This window comes from Dendrobates tinctorius, unplaced genomic scaffold (assembly GCF_039654945.1).
Source record: "Dendrobates tinctorius isolate UK_male_01 unplaced genomic scaffold, ASM3965494v1 ptg000017l, whole genome shotgun sequence".
Taxonomy (NCBI): domain Eukaryota; kingdom Metazoa; phylum Chordata; class Amphibia; order Anura; family Dendrobatidae; genus Dendrobates; species Dendrobates tinctorius.
The window spans coordinates 13,377,248-13,396,990 of NW_027361685.1; the positions used below are offsets into that span (position 1 = coordinate 13,377,248).

The window sequence follows — 19,743 nt, forward strand, 5'->3', positions numbered from 1 at the left end:
AGGCAGACCCCCCCTCCAGCATGCACACGCAGCCCCATGCAAGTAACATCACCTCCTTCTTCCCAGGCAGACCCCCCCTCCAGCATGCATACGCAGCCCCATGCAAGCAACATCAACCCCTTCTCCCCAGGCAGCCCCCCCTCCAGCATGCACACACAGCCCCATGCAAGTAACATCACCTCCTTCTTCCCAGGCAGACCCCCCTCCAGCATGCACATGCAGCCCCATGCAAGTAACATCACCCCCATCTTCCCAGGCAGCCCCCCCTCCAGCATGCATACGCAGCCCCATGCAAGCAACATCACCCCCTTCTCCCCAGGCAGCCCCCCCTCCAGCATGCATATGCAGCCCCATGCAAGTAACATCACCCCCTTCTCCCCAGGCAAACCCCCCTCCAGCATGCACACGCAGCCCCATGCAAGAAACATCACCCCCATCTTCCCAGGCAGACCCCCCCTCCAGCATGCATACGCAGCCCCATGCAAGCAACATCAGCCCCTTCTCCCCAAGCAGCCCCCCCTCCAGCATGCACACGCAGCCCCATGCAACATCACCACTTCTTCCTAGGCAGACCCCCCCCTCCAGCATGCACATGCAGCCCCATGCAAGCAACATCACCCCCTTCTCCCCAAGCAGACCCTCCTCCAGCATGCACACGCAGCCCCATGCAAGTAACATCACCTCCTTCTTCCCAGGCAGACCCCCCCTCCAGCATGCACACGCAGCCCCATGCAAGCAACATCACCCCCTTCTCCCCAGGCAGACCCCCCTCCAGCATGCACACGCAGCCCCATGCAAGTAACATCACCCCCATCTTCCCAGGCAGCCCCCCTCCAGCATGCATACGCAGCACCATGCAAGCAACATCACCCCCTTCTCCCCAGGCAGCCCCCCCTCCAGCATGCAGCCCCATGCAAGAAACATCACCCCCATCTTCCCAGGCAGCCCCCCCTCCAGCATGCATACGCAGCCCCATGCAAGCAACATCACCCCCTTCTCCCCAGGCAGCCCCCCCTCCAGCATGCATATGCAGCCCCATGCAAGTAACATCACCCCCTTCTCCCCAGGCAAACCCCCCTCCAGCATGCACACGCAGCCCCATGCAAGAAACATCACCCCCATCTTCCCAGGCAGACCCCCCCTCCAGCATGCATACGCAGCCCCATGCAAGCAACATCAGCCCCTTCTCCCCAAGCAGCCCCCCCTCCAGCATGCACACGCAGCCCCATGCAACATCACCACTTCTTCCTAGGCAGACCCCCCCCTCCAGCATGCACATGCAGCCCCATGCAAGCAACATCACCCCCTTCTCCCCAAGCAGACCCTCCTCCAGCATGCACACGCAGCCCCATGCAAGTAACATCACCTCCTTCTTCCCAGGCAGACCCCCCCTCCAGCATGCATACGCAGCCCCATGCAAGCAACATCAACCCCTTCTCCCCAGGCAGCCCCCCCCTCCAGCATGCACACGCAGCCCCATGCAAGTAACATCACCTCCTTCTTCCCAGGCAGACCGCCCCTCCAGCATGCATACGCAGCCCCATGCAAGCAACATCAACCCCTTCTCCCCAGGCAGCCCCCCTCCAGCATTTAGCCCCATGCAAGAAACATCACCCCCATCTCCCCAGGCAGACCCCCCCTCCAGCATGCATACGCAGCCCCATGCAAGCAACATCAGCCCCTTCTCCCCAAGCAGCCCCCCCTCCAGCATGCACACGCAGCCCCATGCAACATCACCACTTCTTCCTAGGCAGACCCCTCCTCCAGCAGGCACACGCAGCCCCATGCAAGCAACATCACCTCCTTCTCCCCAAGCAGCCCCCCTCCAGCATGCAGCCCCATGCAAGAAACATCACCCCCTCCCAGCTCGTGCATGAACATCCACTTACCTGCCATGACACCGGCAGCTTTCTGTCTGCTGCTCTGCTCCATGGAGGAGGAGGCCCCGCCCCTTCTGGTCACATGGACATGACGTCAGCACAGCTCCGAGCCGACTTGGATTTAGCCTCTACCTTTTTTTTTTTAACAGCTGTAACCGGAAGTAGAAGCGGCTCACTTCCGGTATCACAGATCATCGCTCTTGTGGAGCGACAGGAGAGCAGTGTGGAGAGCGCGCAGCACAGGAGCCCGGAGGAGGGAGCGGCGACACCCCGCAGAGGACAGAAGGGAGGCGGTGTGTGGAGGGGGGAGAGAGTGGGGGGAGCAGAGGCTGAGCATGGGGGGGGCAGAGCCACAGCTGGTGCGTGGCGGACGGGGGCAGAGCCACAGCTGGAGTGTGGCGGACGGGAGCAGAGCCGGAGCTGGTGCGTGGCGGATGGGGGCAGAGCTGGAGTGTGGCGGACGGGAGCAGAGCCGGAGCTGGTGCGTGGCGGATGGGAGTAGAGCCGGAGCTGGTGCGTGGCGGATGGGAGTAGAGCCGGAGCTGGTGCGTGGCGGATGGGAGTAGAGCCGGAGCTGGTGCGTGGCGGATGGGAGTAGAGCCGGAGCTGGTGCGTGGCGGATGGGAGTAGAGCCGGAGCTGGTGCGTGGCGGATGGGAGTAGAGCCGGTGCGTGGCGGATGGGAGTAGAGCCGGTGCGTGGCGGATGGGAGTAGAGCCGGTGCGTGGCGGATGGGAGTAGAGCCGGTGCGTGGCGGATGGGAGTAGAGCCGGTGCGTGGCGGATGGGAGTAGAGCCGGTGCGTGGCGGATGGGAGTAGAGCCGGTGCGTGGCGGATGGGAGTAGAGCCGGTGCGTGGCGGATGGGAGTAGAGCCGGTGCGTGGCGGATGGGAGTAGAGCCGGTGCGTGGCGGATGGGAGTAGAGCCGGTGCGTGGCGGATGGGAGTGGAGCCGGTGCGTGGCAGATGGGAGTGGAGCCGGTGCGTGGCGGATGGGGGCGGAGCCGGTGCGTGGCGGATGGGGGCGGAGCCGGTGCGTGGCGGATGGGGGCGGAGCTGGTGCGTGGCGGATGGGGGCGGAGCTGGTGCGTGGCGGACGGGGGCGGAGCTGGAGTGTGGCGGACGGGGGCGGAGCTGGAGTGTGGCGGGCGGGGGCGGAGCTGGAGTGTGGCGGGCGGAGCTGGAGTGTGGCGGGCGGAGCTGGAGTGTGGCGGGCGGAGCTGGAGTGTGGCGGGCGGAGCTGGAGTGTGGCGGGCGGAGCTGGAGTGTGGCGGGCGGAGCTCGAGTGTGGCGGGCGGAGCTCGAGTGTGGCGGGCGGAGCGTGGCGGGCGGGGGCGGAGCTGGAGCGTGGCGGACGGGGGCGGAGCTGGAGCGTGGCGGACGGGGGCGGAGCTGGAGCGTGGCGGACGGGGGCAGAGCTGGAGCGTGGTGGACGGCAGGGCTGTGGAGTCGGTAAGCCAAACCTGCGACTCGAACTCCTCAATTTCCCTTACACCGACTCCACGACTCCGACTCCCACATATATTGCTTATATTTAAGTGAAAAATGTAGTACAATGTGAACATCAGACATTTAATCATTTCTGTGATCCAATAATCAAGATATTTAGATAGAACAGAATATCTATTTATTGGAATACAACTTTAGAACACAAAAAACTGTAATAAATTGTAAATATGTAATACACTGTACAATATCGATTACATACAGTACAGACCAAAGAGTGTTAGTCTGTGCTATCCGGCTTTCATTCTTTTTGGTACAGATATGATATGGATAGACAGATATGGATAAATGGATAGAGCAGATTTCTAATCTGCTTTTGCTATTGAAAACATTATCTATGAGCTCAAAAACCTTTCAGGTGATGCGGTTTATTAAAAAGCTGATCAGCTTTTGCAGCTGAAAAACGTATCCTCAAAAAACAGGGAAAACGTTGTGTGTGAATGTAGCCTTAGATCAGGAATAGAACAGCCATTTATAGGACATTTCATAACTTTCCCAAATTCCTATGAAAAAATATTCAGCACATTCTGCATCAAACTACTGTACCCAATTTATTATATATTTTAGGAGTCGGAGTCAGTCCATTTTATACCGACTCCACCAAAATGAGCACTGACTCCGACTCCACAGCCCTGGCGGACGGGGGCAGAGCCGGAGCTGGTGCGTGGCGGACGGGGGCAGAGCTGGTGCGTGGCGGACGGGGGCAGACTGTGAAAAATGAGGATGAATGAACTCATGGAGATCAACATCCAACACTGCGGAGACACCATCACATGTTTCTCAACGCAGTGATTCTAGAGCAATGCCCCCATCCCTTATGGGAAATATGTAAAAACATGCAAAACACAAGCCGTGGAGACACCATCACATGTTTCTCAATGCAAGCAATGACTAGCCAGGTCTTTCCTCGGGAAGGAACTACCACGGGAAGGGCAGTCTCCAATGAAGGAAACCACCTATGCCTAGACATTGCTCCTACTGGCCATTTTCCTACTCCACACTGATGAGGGGCAATACCCCGAAACAGCTGTCTGTGGATGGATACCATGTTTTGGCATAGGTCGTTTCCTACTCCTTGAGTAGGCTTGCACCGGTTGTTCGAGGCTCTTGCAGGGCAACCAGCATGATGGATTCTTCTTGGGTCAGAGGTGGAGAAAATGTCATGTCAATTTGTCTCATCAGGTGGGGTGGGCTGGTCTCCACCATAAACTGAAACAGGATGGGGTGTCCTGGCTGTGTCCACACGCTCAGGGGCTTGTAAAGCCCCCATCACGTCAAGTTTTGTGACGCAACAGCCATCTCACCAGCGAGATCGTTGTGTGTGACAGCTATCAGTGACTGGCCCCCTGCCGGGTATCGCTGATCGTTGTTGAAACATCTGGACATTTTTGGGGTCGCTGGTCTCCCGCTGGCCAGCACGCATCGCTGCGTGTGACAGGCGGGAGACCAGCGAACTGGAGCTGGTAACCAAGGTACACATCAGGTTTCTAAGGGGCGCGCGCCCCTTAGAAGCCCGATGTGTACCTTGGTTACCAGCTCCCTGCATCAGCACGCTGGTAACTAAGATATAATGCGGGTAAACTAAGCGACGTGCGTTGCTTGTTACCCGCGTGTCGCTGATGATAATAATAAAGTTTATTTTTATAGCGCCGACATTCCGCAGCACTTTACATTTCAGAGGGGATTTGTACAGACAATAGACATTACAGCATAACAATAATCACATACAGTAGATTATAACAAATAACAAGAGGAGTGAGGGCCCTGCTCGCAAGCTTACAGTCTATGAGGAAAGAGGGAGACACGAAAGGTGGGTGGTAACAGTTGCTCTGATTGTATGGACCAGCCATAATGTTAAGTGTGTAACAGTACAGACACAGAGGGCTAATGGATGCATAAAGCATGTGGGAACATGATGCTGGGAACCTGGTTATGGTAAAACTTTTGGCTCTGCCACACAGGGATAGGTTAGGTTAATGTGTTGAGGCGATAGGCCAGTCTGAATAAATGCGTTTTCAGGACACGCTTAAAATTGTGGAGATTGGGGACTAATCGTATTGACCTGGGAAGTGCATTCCAAAGAATTGGCACGGCACGTGTAAAGTCTTGGAGACGGGAGTGGGAGGTTCTGACTATTGAGGATACTAACCTCAGGTCATCAGCAGAACGGAGGGCGCGGGTAGGATGGTACACTGAAACAAGGGAGGAGATGTAGGGTGGTGCTGAGCCATGGAGGGCTTTGTGGGTGAGGGTAATAAGTTTATACTGAATTCTGGAGTGGATGGGTAGCCAGTGTAATGACTGGCACAAGGTAGAGGCATCGGTGTAACGATTGGTGAGGAATATGATCCTGGCTGCAGCATTCAAGACAGATTGGAGAGGGGAGAGTTTGGTAAGAGGGAGACCGATTAGAAGAGAGTTACAATAGTCGAGACGAGAATGAATAAGAGAAACAGTAAGAGTTTTTGCAGAGTCAAAAGTAAGAAAAGGTCGAATTCTAGAAATGTTTTTGAGGTGCAGATGACAAGAGCGAGCCAGTGATCGAATGTGGGGGGCAAAGGAAAGCTCGGAATCAAGTATGACCCCAAGACAGCGGGCATGTTGCTGGGGAGTAATAGTGGAACCACACACAGAAATAGCAATGTCGGGTGTAGGTACATTAGTAGCGGGAGGAAACACCAGGAGTTCAGTCTTTGACAGGTTCAGTTTCAGATATAGTGAGGACATGATATTAGACACAGCGTTTAGACAATCGCCAGTGTTTTCTAGAAAGGCTGGCGTGATGTCAGGAGAAGAAGCGTATAATTGGGTGTCATCAGCATAGAGATGGTACTGGAAACCAAATCTACTGATTGTTTGACCAATAGGGGCAGTGTACAAGGAGAAGAGGAGGGGGCCTAGAACCGATCCTTGAGGAACCCCAACAGTAAGGGGAAGGTGAGAGGAGGAGGAACCGGCAAAAGAAACAGTAAAGGAGCGGTCGGAGAGATAGGAGGAGAACCAGGAGAGAACGGTGTCCTTGAGGCCAATGGAATGGAGCATAGTGAGGAGGAGCTGATGATCCACAGTGTCGAATGCTGCAGAGAGATCCAAGAGAATTAGCATGGATGCTGATCGCTGGTGAAGCTGCCTGTTTGACAGCTCACCAGCGATCATGTAGCGACACACCAGCGATCCTGACAAGGTGATATCGTTGTCGGGATCGCTGGTGAGTCGCTATGTGTGACGGGGCCCTAAGCTGGGAATGTCTGACTTGACCTTCAATCCCCACACAAGACATAGTGTTCTGATAGGCAGGTGGGGTCGGGGAGTTCCACATGCCTCATCACACTTCTGACTGCACCAGTGTCCACAAGGAAAGATATGACAACCCCTGGAGATTTGAGGTATTGGGTCCGCTGATGGAGTTTTACATGTCAGGGGCGTGATGTCTTGCGGACCTGGCTTGCCTCTGTCCTATAGAGTTCTTATAGGGTTCTTCACTGTTTCCTGTGTTTCTTGCTTGGCCTATTCCCCTGCGTGATGTCCTGGGCTGCCGGGGTGCTGTGCACTGGTTCTGGAAATGACCAAGGTTGCCACAGTGGGTCTCGCGTCCCTGCAGGGTGGGTGCTCTTCCACATCGGTGGCCACCATAGGAGGGGCTGTCTTGCGCACTCCTGGGTGGGACTGAATTCTTCTGGCTACTACGAGCAGGGCATCTACGGCTATTGACCTGTACTCATGCCTGGTCACTATCAGCAGCTTCTTGATTGGTTCTCTTAGTCCATGCCTAAAGGCCTCTGCCAACATTTGTCTGTGTATCTGATCATGAATAGTGAAGCCTAAGTCTTGGAATACTTGCCTCACTCTGCCATGAAACTTGTCTACAGACTCTGTCTCGGCCTGGCTCATGTTATGTAGGCTGAGTGCTTGTCTGGCTTTGGCCCACTCTCTGAGCTGCTCAATTAGCTTTGATCCTGACTCCCAGGAGTGCACATCTAATTCTGATGGAAGCTTGAAGTGTTCCTTCATGATTGGCCAGAGTGTTTCACCTGCTTTTAATTCCATTATGGACCAGAGATCAATTCAGATTGCAGATGTTTGCTGGCTCTGCTGCATTCTTCAGGAAAATGGCATGGGGTCCATATCTGGGTTTGGCAGATTTTTCAGAATACTGAACACCTGACTAGGGGTGAAGGGCGCATAATGTAAGAGTTCTGGCTCTATCTGCCCCTGCCTACTTGGTGTCTGTGGGTTTCTTCGCCTAGTACTGGGCAGCATGTATGATGTCCCCTCTTCATATTCATTAGAGGAGAAACTGTGACATTGTGTGGGTGCTCCCCCCTTCTGAGGTTGCAGGTCTGCCTGGCACTTAGGATCCTCATTGTAAGACCCAGCAGCAGCAGACGCTGATGACTCACACCTCCCTTCTGCTAGCTGTTGTATTGGGGGGGGCGCACCTGTGGTGTTATGTGTAAGGAGTGTTTCACTTTCTTCTCCTGGTATCAGCTGGCTCTTTAGAGAGGATGCCCTGTGGAGATAAGGACACCTAATTTTCTGGATTTGGCACTGGCCCAGCTGGTGACAATGAACTGAGAGGTGGGAGAGAGGGTGAGGAGCAGGGAGGGGTAGAGGAGAGAGTGGAAAGGTGGGGAGATGAAAAAAGAAAGAGGGAGGAGAGGAGGAAGGTGATAGAAGAGGAGGGGGATGAAGGAGGAGGAAAGACAGAGGGAAAAGATGAGGGAGGAGGAAATATAGGAGGAAAAATAGATGAGGGAGGGGAGGTAAGAGAGGGAGGAGTGGAGATGGAGGGAGGAGAGCATGCCTTCACCTTTTCTGCAGTCAGAGAAGGCATGCTTGGACTTGTGCCTTCTCCCAGGGGGGGGGGGGGGGGGGGGGGGAGCAGGGTGCCTCACAGACGGCACAGCTTAGAATTCCGCTGAAAACACTTTTTTCTCTCTTGTACACGTAAAAATAATCCTTTCCTGTTCACCTAACTCTCAGTACTTCTATGCTGTAAATCCGCTGCCACTTTATAAAACGCGGACTTCAATTCAGCTCAACTAAATAACTTCCCTTTTTTCTTCTCAATACATTATGCCATGCTGCAGCTTAAAAGCTGCCCCTGTAAATCTACATAACTTTCTGAATAACACTGTCTATTCCAAAAACTTCAAAAAAAGTGATAAAAACTTCACAACCCTTTTTAAACTTGCTTAAAAAGGAAAGAAAAAAGCAAAAAAAACAATATTTATAAAAACTTCAAAAGAAAATGGAAAACTAATAAAAACTCGAAAAAAGAAAACAAGAATAATCAAGAAGTTGGTAAAACTTGGAAAGAACACTCCAAAAAGAAATCAAAAATCCAAAATTCAGTACAACTTCCAACAATAAAATGTCCGTGCACAAATGCAGGATACACACACTTCCCCTTTCCTCTGCCTGCGTCTCTCAGTAAAATCTTTTGAGAACAATGGAAACAAAAGAGCAAACTGAGACAATGGTATATATTCAACAGCCCAGCATTCCCAAAAATTCTCACACTACAGTAAAAAACTTCCACCAAATGCAAGATAAAACAAGGGAAAAGCAGAGTACAGAACAAATGTGACAATATGAAAAATATCAGAGAAGCACCCTACGGGCAAAAGAGGAAGTGTAAAAGGAAAGGAAAAAAACTTTCTGCTTCAGATCTTCAATGAGAACAGCAGTGAATTTATAGGTTGATGCACATATAGACGTCCGGGGAGAAATCGAGGCCCTCTTTAGTGACACGTAGCACAAGCAGCTCTGGTAACCGACAACTGCCAATCACACTGGGTGTACTGCGCTCGGTCACCCGGGAATGTTAACACACTCGTCCCGCCGGTAACAGGAATCAGTGATAACTCCCACAAAATTGCCACCATCTGTACCTGGCCGGCCTCTCCTGTCCTTCCGATGTACAGGTGAATCGGTGGCAACCTGTCAAGTGATTTGGCTTGCGATATCTCCCCCAAAATAAACACCACCACGTGCCTGGCGATCTGGGTGCTCCTGTCCCTTCCGATGCATGGGTGTATATGTGATAGCTTGATAGGAGACTCGACTAGTGATATCTCTCTAAGCCCCCACAACCCATACCTGGATAGGCCTCTCCAGTCCTCCCTGTGTACAGGTTTATTTGTGAGGACTTAGCAGGGGAAGTTGAATCTCTCAGATATCGGTTTCCCAGCAACCACATGCACAATCACCGTTCCACCAGCTTTCTCCCGGATCTAGACACAAACAGGACACAAAGCAGACACCTTGGCTTATCCCAGGGTTTGGATAAGGGTGTGGACTTTTACACTACCTGGGAATGCGGTGGTGACCACACCTGACCCGCTAGAGGTACAGACCCGGACTGGGCACAGGGGACATTCAGGTAAGATAACCAGATTTTCTTACCTTACTTATGGAGTTGCGCAAATCTCCGTCCCCATGAGTCAAGGCCTTAGTCGGCACCTCCGTCTCTCTGGTCAACAGGGTCCCCGTGCGTTTTGTCCACAGCCCCGCGTCTCTGCGCCAGATGATATGGAAATTTGGATAGATATATCTCTGTGTGCTGTGGCCTGTCCTAATTAGAACAGTCTCATTGAGCGCTCAACAGAAAAGACACCCTAAACACCTTGTTAGCAGTATCTCTTTCCAGTCTGCTGGTTTATTGCACATATATGGTTTTTTCATTACATACAGAAAGGAGTGGTTAGTCAATTAACATAAGGCTTGTGTTTTAATGCTATTGGCTATTTGAGTAAATGAACTTATATGGCAGTGTCCGACATGAGGGTGATTTAGCATCATATGGTTTACTCTTATGCATTGTCTTGCAATGTCAGCAAACCTCCGATATCAGCTAGTGCATCTGGTCCAACTTCCTCCTTTCCCATGGCTGGCTGATATATCACAAGACAATGCTACCACGAGACTATGCTGGTTCTCCAGACTGGCTCATGGGGTTAGTAGGTCATTTTCAGCAATTGATTATAAGGTTCAAGATAGCTATGAAAATGTGTCTATCAGTATATAAGGATATATGCAAGTGAGATCTGTATGAAATGTATATATTTCCATCACAGCTGGAGTGTGGTGGACAGGAGATAAAACATAACCTTTAGTAAGATAGTAGGATAAAAACAATTTTGTGTCCCCCAGAGTGAGTGAATATAAATGTTTGGGTGAAGTCACAAATAAAGGGGCGTGAGGAGCACAGCCCGATCAGGAGGAATGATTCCCACTTGCAATGGCTGAACTGCAATCAGCAAGTCCCAGAATCTCACGTTGTGGATCTGGGAGAATCCCACAGAACCCTGCAAGCAACGACTGACAGATTCTGGCTGCATATAACAGTAATGACTGGAATCTGGATGACATTAATAGAGTTACCACCCGAAATATGCCAGAGCAATAAGTGAGGAAAGGCACAAGCTCAGCAATTCATGAAGGGGGTGCGGGAGGAAAAGGAGATCCTGGGTCCAGGATGCTCCATATAGGACAAGGGGAAGAAAATGCCCTACAAGACCCTAAATGGCTAACAGTAATCTATCCCCAAGACTCCCCCCTGACCGTCCACAGCTCCCCCTGTGCTAAACAAGCCCTGCACCCCCCATGGAAGGGCCCAAAGCGTTTCTTCCAAGCTGAGTCATCAGGGGACTTATCCTTGTGATAGGAGGTGAGGTGCCATAGTGCTGAGCTAAAGGGGGGGTATGAAATACATACCATAGTACTTCCGGTGGTTGAAACGCACGCCAGGATGCCATGAAGGTGCGTGAGCCGCAAGGAAAAAATCTGCGACACTCAAATGAAGGCAGACTACTAATTGTGTCCCATGAGGCAGAGGCGTGCACTCCACAACCTAGTGTTTCCAGTAAGTGGAACGCAAGCCAAAATAACTTGTGGTTTCTTGAACCACATAGAAGTAGAATATGCAACCGATTTGGCTTGATGACGCGCGGTCCACAGCCTTTTATTTCCGGCATGTGGAACGCACGCTAATGCCACATGCGGCATGTGGAACGCAGGCCAACGCCACATCCGGCTTTGATGGCATCTTCCCTTTAAACTGCCTTGGTTTTTTTTTTTGCAGCCGCTCCTGTGCCGTCCCTGCGGTGTACATCTGTTAGGCTAAGTGCACACGTACCGGAACTCTCGCGGAAATTACCGCGAGAATTCCGGAATTCCAGTCCGTGGGAAAATCACATTTTAAATTCCCGCGATTTTCCCGCGGAAAAACTAGCATTTTGCAAGCGTAATTAGCTTGCAAAATGCTAGCGTTTTCCAAGCGATCTGTAGCATCGCTTGGAGAACTGATTGACAGGTTGGTCACACTCGTCAAACATAGTGTTTGATGAGTGTGACCAACTTTTTACTACTGAGGCTGCCTATGCGGCATCAGTAGTAAAATATAGAATGTAAAAAAAAAATAAAAAACGGTGTTATTCTCACCCTCCGACGTCCCGCGCATCCGTTCCCAGTAATCCTTTGCGAAAATGCCCGCGATGACGTCAGTTCTCGCGGGATCGCGACGTCTCGCGGTAATTCGCGATGACGTCGCGCGAATGACCGCGAGACTTCGCGATCCCGCGAGAACGGACGTCATCGCGAGCATTTTCGCAAAGGACTACTGGGAACGAGAGCGTGAAGAGAAGCGGGAAGGCTGCGCGGGACGTCGGAGGGTGAGAATAACAATATTTTTTATTTTAAATTCTATTTTTTACAGGGATATGGTACCCAAAGCCCGGAGGACAGTCTCCTCTCCTCCGGACCATGGGTACCATCCGCAATTGTTCTGCTTACTTTCCGCATGGTGTGCACAGCCACATGCGGGAAATAAGCGGAACAATGCATTCCTATGGGTGCGGGATCGCCGCGATTCCGCAAATTAATGAGCATGCTGCGGTTTTTACCGCGAAGCGATTCCGCCGCGGTTAAAACCGCAGCATTAGCACAGCATTGCGGAATCCCATAGGAATGCATGGGATGCTTATTTTTCGCGTTTTTGCGGCAAAATCGCGCGGTTAAAACCGCCGCGGAAACGCGGAAAAACGCCACGTGTGAACTCAGCCTTATGGTTCCAAAAAGAGTTAATTTGTAAAAAAAAAAAAAAAAAATGTTTCACTTGTTAAAAAATAGTAAAACGTGTCTTCTGCTTTGTTTTTCTTTTTACAAGAATTATTGGAGCCAATTTTTCATTAGAAACGTTTTAATGTCGGCTTTTTCTTGAGTTTTTCTTGTTATATAGGAAAGTCTAAGGCCAGAAATAAACCCCATAAATCACTGTACATGGAGACTTTGGGATCAGATCATTTCTGTCCGTTGTGTTTGTGGAAACAAAAAATCTTTTCTAAAAGCCTCAAACTTCTGTGTGTGACTCAGAGCTGAGATCTAACGTGATAGAAGATTCTAGTGCGGGGAAGACGGGAAACCTTCATATAGACGGCCGGTGGGGATGGAGTCAGTGACCGACTCTGGCCAAATCTGTTTCTAGAGCCGCAGTAGAAGATGAAGATGTCGTCCTCATCATGAAGGAGTTATTTCTCATGTCGCATGTAATGAATATCTCCTGCAGTATTGCTAATGCCGATTCCAGTGTCGGTAATGAGACGAGAATTAGCGTTATGGAAGATGAGTCTATGAGGAACGTGTTCAGCTGCCGACTCCGAGGAGGAAACTGCTTGTTGTCTGTGGCCTAAATATATAGGTTTTATTAGTAGATGTCAGGGAAGAAAACTAAACCCTGTAAGATAATAAATCTCCTCATATGTTTCCCTTATTATCTCCAGTAATTGTATTATTACACAGGATTCTTATGATGTTACATCGGATCATCTTCTCATTCAGGTCTCTACAATATCGGATCCTCTCAGGGAAGATCTTCTACAGAAGAGAATTTTCCTGATTTACCCATCAAGGATGGATATGGACAGAGACAAGATGGCGGAGAGGATGTTACACCTCACCCTAGAGATCCTCTTCCGTCTCACTGGAGAGGTGAGAGATTCTGATGACGTCACATTACATTATTCTCATCTATGGGAATAACAGATGGACAGAACTGGAGAGGTGAGGACTCTGGAAATGTCTGTAGTGAGATTTATTAATGTGTCCCTCCATTACCAGGATTACACAGTGGTGAAGAAGACCTCTAGTGATCGCTGTCAGGACCCTGTGTCTGAGGGATGGGGAAGACCCCTGAGCCCAATCACGGGGCCTCCACCTCACCCCCTGATCCATGAGGCCATCAATGACCAGAAGATCCTAGAACTCCTCTACAAGATGATTGAGCTGCTGACTGGAGAGGTGACACTGCTGGGAATGCTGGGACATTATAAGGTAACGCTATGAAGGGATCGGGGGATGACGGTATCATTGTATGTGTCAGGTTCCTATAAGGTGTCAGGATGTCGCTGTCTATTTCTCCATTGAGGAGTGGGAGTATTTAGAAGGACACAGCTATCTGTACAAGAACGTCATAATGGAGGTTCCCCAGCCCCTCACATCACCAGGTAATAGACAGGACTAAATACACACGGCCTATAATTATCTGTATGTAGAGAATGAATTTAGTCCCTGTATGTGTTTCCTCCAGATCTATCCAGTAAGAGAACAACACCAGAGAGATGTCCCCGTCCTCTTCTTCCACAGGACTGTAACCAAGAAGATCCCAGTGCTCCTCAGGATCATCAGGTAGATGGAGAGAAGGTGTCAGGAGATCTCCCCTATGATGTGTAGACGGCTGTGAAGGTCTTGTGCTCAGTCTTGTTTTATCCACCAGTATTATATGTTTTATACTTGTGTAATGAGAACGGTGGAGATGGCAGGATTAGAGCTGATCATAGATGGGACTTCTCCATCTGTCTGTGACTTTTACAATATTTGTTTCAGGGTGAAGATCTGACCCATATTAATACTACAGAGACATATGTGAGAGAAGATGAGTGGTGTAAAGAGGAGATTCCCACATATGACTACCCAGGTGAGTAGTAACCACTGAATGCAGAGACGTCACAGATTCCTCTCAGTCACCGGCTGTGGCTGCTTTATCGGTGGTGTAGTCCGGCCGTATTACCATGATCACCATTTTGCCTCTAGACCACAACATTCTCCACCCAAAACTGTTCAAATGACTTTGGGCATTGAAAGCCCTTTTCAATAGAACTTACAACCTGGAGGATCATCCTACCCCCTGGGATTAGTGTGAAGGTGATCCCTTAAAGCGAGATCTATATGATTGCTTGTACCTGACCCAATATAGGCTGAGTGTGCGCTTCAAGAGTCACACCGAACACAGATTTAGATGTCTACTCCTTTCTCAGCAAAGGCTTCTACACAACTGAAGTTTATTCTTATGACAGAGAGACAGGAAATGGGTGTCACACCATCTTCTGAGGAGCCAGTGTCAGTCTATGATAGGTCCATTTCAGCTTCACTTCCATATATGGTATCCAGTATCTCAGCTTCTGCATTCTAAGGATTCCTTCCAGGGTGTTGTCTGAAGACACAGACGCCATCTTGGTACACCATATGTGAACTGACTTGTATAAGGGTTAATAATTGATTTCATTAGCCATTCTCTCCTTCACATTAGGAGACGGTGACCGTTACCTGCCCAGATCTGTAACTATAAAGCCAAATGACAGCGTGCGTAGAATGTGCTGACGGGTTAGAAAATCACTTGAAGAATAATATTATGCTGGGCCTGTAAGAGAAAGCGGAGGGTAATGATGCTGTTGGCTTCCTAGATCCCTGAGATCTTATCGGATGAATCTTCTCTCCCTTCTGTGCTGCTGAATGTCTCATGGTCCCTACAAGACCAGGTCCAGTCTTTCTGGCCAAACTTCCCTTTTATGAGTGACACCAGTAAATGTGCAGTGAGGCCAAGTGTGGATTTCTGTCCAATAACAGCAGAGTTTCCCTTTATCCTGACTTTTCAATTTGTATTAAAACCAACTAACTTCAAGGAGGATTGTGATAATCTCCAGGACAAACATTCCGCCTGTGCCATGATAGATCTCTAAGCTGTGCGTGGCTGAGGGCTGTAATATACATTTATTCCCGCCTGCAGGAGATGTGTTGGCTCCAGCCCTGGTGTCATGGATTCACTCCACGTCATACATTACATTGTTTTTGATCCTAAGGAATTCAGATTACTGCACAATCTCTCCTGAAATGGGGAGCAATATTATTTTCTCTAATCTTCTGCTCAGGATCCATAGTAGCTCCAATGGTCCACCATAAATGAGGGCAACTCTGGTTTACTGTTTAATCTGTATTTGTAGCTTTCAGTTAATGAAATTCTCGTGCTCTGTGGCGGGGCTGTGGGCGGGGCTTCATGTGGTGCTCTGATTACATATTCGTCTGTATTGGCTTATGACAGGTCACTGATCCCTCACTGACCTGCCCCCCATTTTTATATAATAATCTTTATATAGCGCCAACATATTCCTCAGCGCTTTACAGTTTAACAGTTTCAAAACACAAGTCATAAGTAACAATGTTAACAATACAATAATTAAAGCAAAATAAGGCACCCCTGCTGGTGAGAGCTTACAATCTACAATGAGGTGGGGGAGATACAAAGTACTGGTGTGTATTTACAATGGTGTATTTACAATGATGGTCCAACCATCTTGTGGGAGTGAGGAATGGATGGAGATAGTGAATGGGATACACACGCACACTTACACATACAATGACTTTGAGTAGTGAACGTGATAGGCCGCTCTGAACAAATGTGTTTTAAAGGAACGCCTGAGACTATGCAAATTGTGGATAGTCATTTCTTGGGGTAGAGCATTCCAAAAGATTGGCGCAGCGCGGGAGAAGTGTTGGAGTCAGGAGTGGGAGGTACTGATTAGTGCAGATGCTAGTCGAAAGTCGTTTGCAGAGCGCAACAGTCAGGCCGATAGACAGAAATTAGGGAGGATATGTAGGGGAGTGCCGCTCTGTGGAGAGCTTTGTGGGTGAGAACAAGTACTTTGAATTGGATCCTATAATGAATGGGCAGCCAATGTAAGGATTGGCGAAGAGCGGGCGAGTACCGATTAGCCAGATGGATGACCCTGGCTGCTGCATTGAGGATGGACTGGAGAGGGGATAGTAGAGTAACTGAGAGGCCAATTAATAGAGCATTGCAGTAATAATAATAATCTTTATTTTTATATAGCGCTAACATATTCCGCAGCGCTTTACAGTTTGCACACATTATCATCACTGTCCCCAATGGGGCTCACAATGTAAATTCTCTATCTTTGGAATGTGGGAGGAAACCCACGCAAACACAGGGAGAACATACAAACTCCTTGCAGAGTAGCAAATAGCAACGGCGATAAGGGGCATCCCTGACGAGTTCCTCTGAACAACCCAAACGACTCCGAGGTCTCCCCGTTAATCCTAATGTACCCCTTTGGATCCGCGTATAATAATTTAATCCAGGAATTAAATCTATGTCCGAATCCCATTAACTTCAATACTGCCCATAGATAATTCCACTCTACCCTATCAAATGCCTTTCGTGCATCCAGCGAGGCCACCACCCTTTCCCCTACATTATCTGCCGGGAGTTGTACATTAAGAAAGAGTCTACGTAGGTTAATGGCGGTAGATCTATTTTGTAAAAAACCCGATTGGTCTGGATGTATCAATTTTTGAACAACCCCAGACATTCTTATCGACAACATTTTAGCTAATATTTTAACGTCTGACGTCAATAACGAGATGGGTCTATAGGATTCAACGGATGAGGCATCTTTCCCCTCCTTAGGAATAACCACAATTACGGCCTCCCTCATAGACCTCGGCAAAGCCCCTCTCTCCGCTGCATCTTCAAATACCTCCTTAAGTTTAGGTGCTACGACCTCTATTAGTTCCTTATATGCTTCTCCCGGGATACCGTCAGAGCCAGGTGACCTATTATTTGCCAATGACAGAATAGCCTTCTCCAATTCCTCTACAGTAAATAATTCTTCCAGATTCTGTTTATCAGTATCATCTAACTTAAGTATCTCTATCTCTTGTAAGTATCTATCCATTTCTTGTTCTCTAACCCCCAATTCTGAGGTATATAATTTTACATAGTATTCCCGGAAACATTCCAATATCCCAGAGGTGGCTTTATGAGTTACCCCATCCTCCTTGACAATTTTATATATCTGTGTGGACCCTTTCTGCGCCGCAGATATCACTGACAGTAAGTGTCCCACCTTTTCCCCTTCGTCATAGAACAGTGCTCTCTGGAATGCCCTTTTCTTGTCTATCCCTTGTAAATATAACTTATTTACTTCTTCTTGTGCTTCTTTTAATGCCTTTTTAGTGGCGATACTGGGCCTACATATCATTTCCTCCTCTGCCCTGCTCAATCTGTCTGTAGTCTCTTGGTTTACCTGTCTCGTTTGTGTCTTACGTCTCGAAATATCTCGTATGAATAGTCCCCTTAAATATGCTTTCATGGTATCCCACACTATAAGTGAGTCAGCAGAACCTTCATTTAATTGGAAGAATTCAATAAGATCTTTTTTAATAATTTCCATATTAAGACATTTGAGCCATTCCGGATGTATTGTCCCCCCTACTCTCCTCCTTTTTCCCACTCCCAGTCTCAAACTAACTTCAATTGCCTTATGGTCGGAGATAACTCTCTGTAAATATTCCACCGTCCCAACTATTCCGTCCATGCCCCTGTTACCTAATGCTAAGTCTATGCGCGATAAGGCATGATACGAGGACGAATAACACGAAAAGCATTTGTTCCCCTCATTCCGCACTCTCCATAAGTCTATCATACCCATCTCACTAACATATGTCCCGAATGGAGTCATCCTATCCTTCCTGGGGTTAATTCCCCCGATTCCCACACGATCCCAATACTCGTTCATGACATTGTTAACGTCCCCTAATATTAACACCGGACATTCCCCTCCCCTCCCCGTCCACTCAAAAATCTCTTGTAGTTTCTTTTTCGAATATGGGGGTGGAATATAAAGTGCCACTATAATCACACATACACCAGAAATTCGGCATCTCAGGGAAACAAACTGCCCATCCCTATCTACGTAAGATTCAATTTCCTCGTAGTGAGCATGAGAATGTATCAGTACAGAGACTCCCCTCGCGTAGGCCGAATACATAGAGTGATAGGCCCGGGTAATCCATTTTTTCTCCAGCCATTTTTCTTTTCCTTTAATCAAGTGAGTTTCTAGTAAACACGTAATAGCTGGATTGTACTTTCTAATTTCTGCCATGACTGCCGCTCTTTTACTTGGATCTGAAACCCCCCTCACATTCCAACTTAGAATTCTTGTATCACCACTCATTATGTCCTATGAACATCAGTTCTAGTCGTTCTCTTGTAGTACCTTTATCACATTGCAGTATGAAAACTCTCCCACAACATATCCCCCCCTCTCCCCTCCTTCCCCCCTCTCCCCTCCTTCCCCCCTCTCCCCTCCTTCCCCGTATAACAGATTCTCTCTCTCCAACGAGAGAGGGTGCAACTGGCAACTAGCTACTGTGAGCCCTCGAATAGCCACTGAACCTCCTTCACTTGGGCTTACATCGCTCCCACCGTCACATACAAACATGCCCAATAGGCCACATAACTTTTTCTAACATGGATAATTCAATAAACATAAAAGAAAAAAAAAAAAAAAAAACCCAGGATCTACGACCCAAAAATAGATCTGAGTACCCAGGCGTCGCGGGGCACAGATTCAAAAATAGAGAAAAAATGTCCGAAAAATTCTTCTTCAGCCTTTTCCTTCTTTCTCAGCCCTTAGTTTGGAGTGGTTGATTTCCATCCACTTGACGGCCTCCTCTGGGGTTGGAAAAAACTGAACAGACCCCAAAGCTGCTACTCTCAGTTTGGCGGGATATAACATAGAGTACTTCACTCCCAGCACTCTCAGTCCTTTCTTGACCTCGCCAAATTTCATCCGCATTTTCTGAACCTCTGCTGAATAGTCCGGATATATTTCAATACGGCGTCCATTAAATATGAGGTCCTCCTTCTTCCTAGCCTCCCGGAGGATAGTCTCTCTATCTCTGCAGTTAAGTATCCTGGCCAACATTGTACGGGGGGCACTACCTGGAGGGAGGGGTCGCAGGGGAACGCGGTGTGCTCTCTCTACCGCAAACACACTGGAGAGTGTGTCTCTGCCAATTTTAGATAGGATCCATTACTCAGTAAAGTCAGTGGGGTCGTTACCCTCTACTTTTTCCGGGAATCCCACAAATCTAAGATTGTTTCTCCTAGATCTATTTTCTAGATCATCTTGTTTTAAGTGCACTTCTGAAATCTTTTGCGTGTGCTGGTTCTGAGTTTTCTGCATTTTATTTACAGTGTCCTCAGTGGTGCTCACTCTC

At 49.0% G+C, this 19,743-nt stretch overlaps 1 protein-coding gene across 2 annotated transcripts in view; it reads left to right on the forward strand.

Moving 5' to 3' along the window:
- The window catches only part of LOC141082292 (uncharacterized), a 987,535-nt gene that overhangs the window by 959,933 nt on the left and 7,859 nt on the right, over positions 1–19,743 (forward strand). The window contains exons 1-6 of one of the 2 annotated variants that reach the window (XM_073566243.1): positions 2,028–2,173; positions 13,225–13,374; positions 13,504–13,683; positions 13,766–13,889; positions 13,973–14,070; positions 14,269–14,359. In XM_073566243.1, the coding sequence (XP_073422344.1) occupies positions 13,297–13,374; positions 13,504–13,683; positions 13,766–13,889; positions 13,973–14,070; positions 14,269–14,359 (571 nt within the window). In that variant the 5' untranslated portion in view covers positions 2,028–2,173; positions 13,225–13,296. Of the gene's footprint in view, positions 1–2,027; positions 2,174–13,224; positions 13,375–13,503; positions 13,684–13,765; positions 13,890–13,972; positions 14,071–14,268; positions 14,360–19,743 lie in introns of those variants that run through there. The other variant, XM_073566242.1, reaches the window with a different exon arrangement.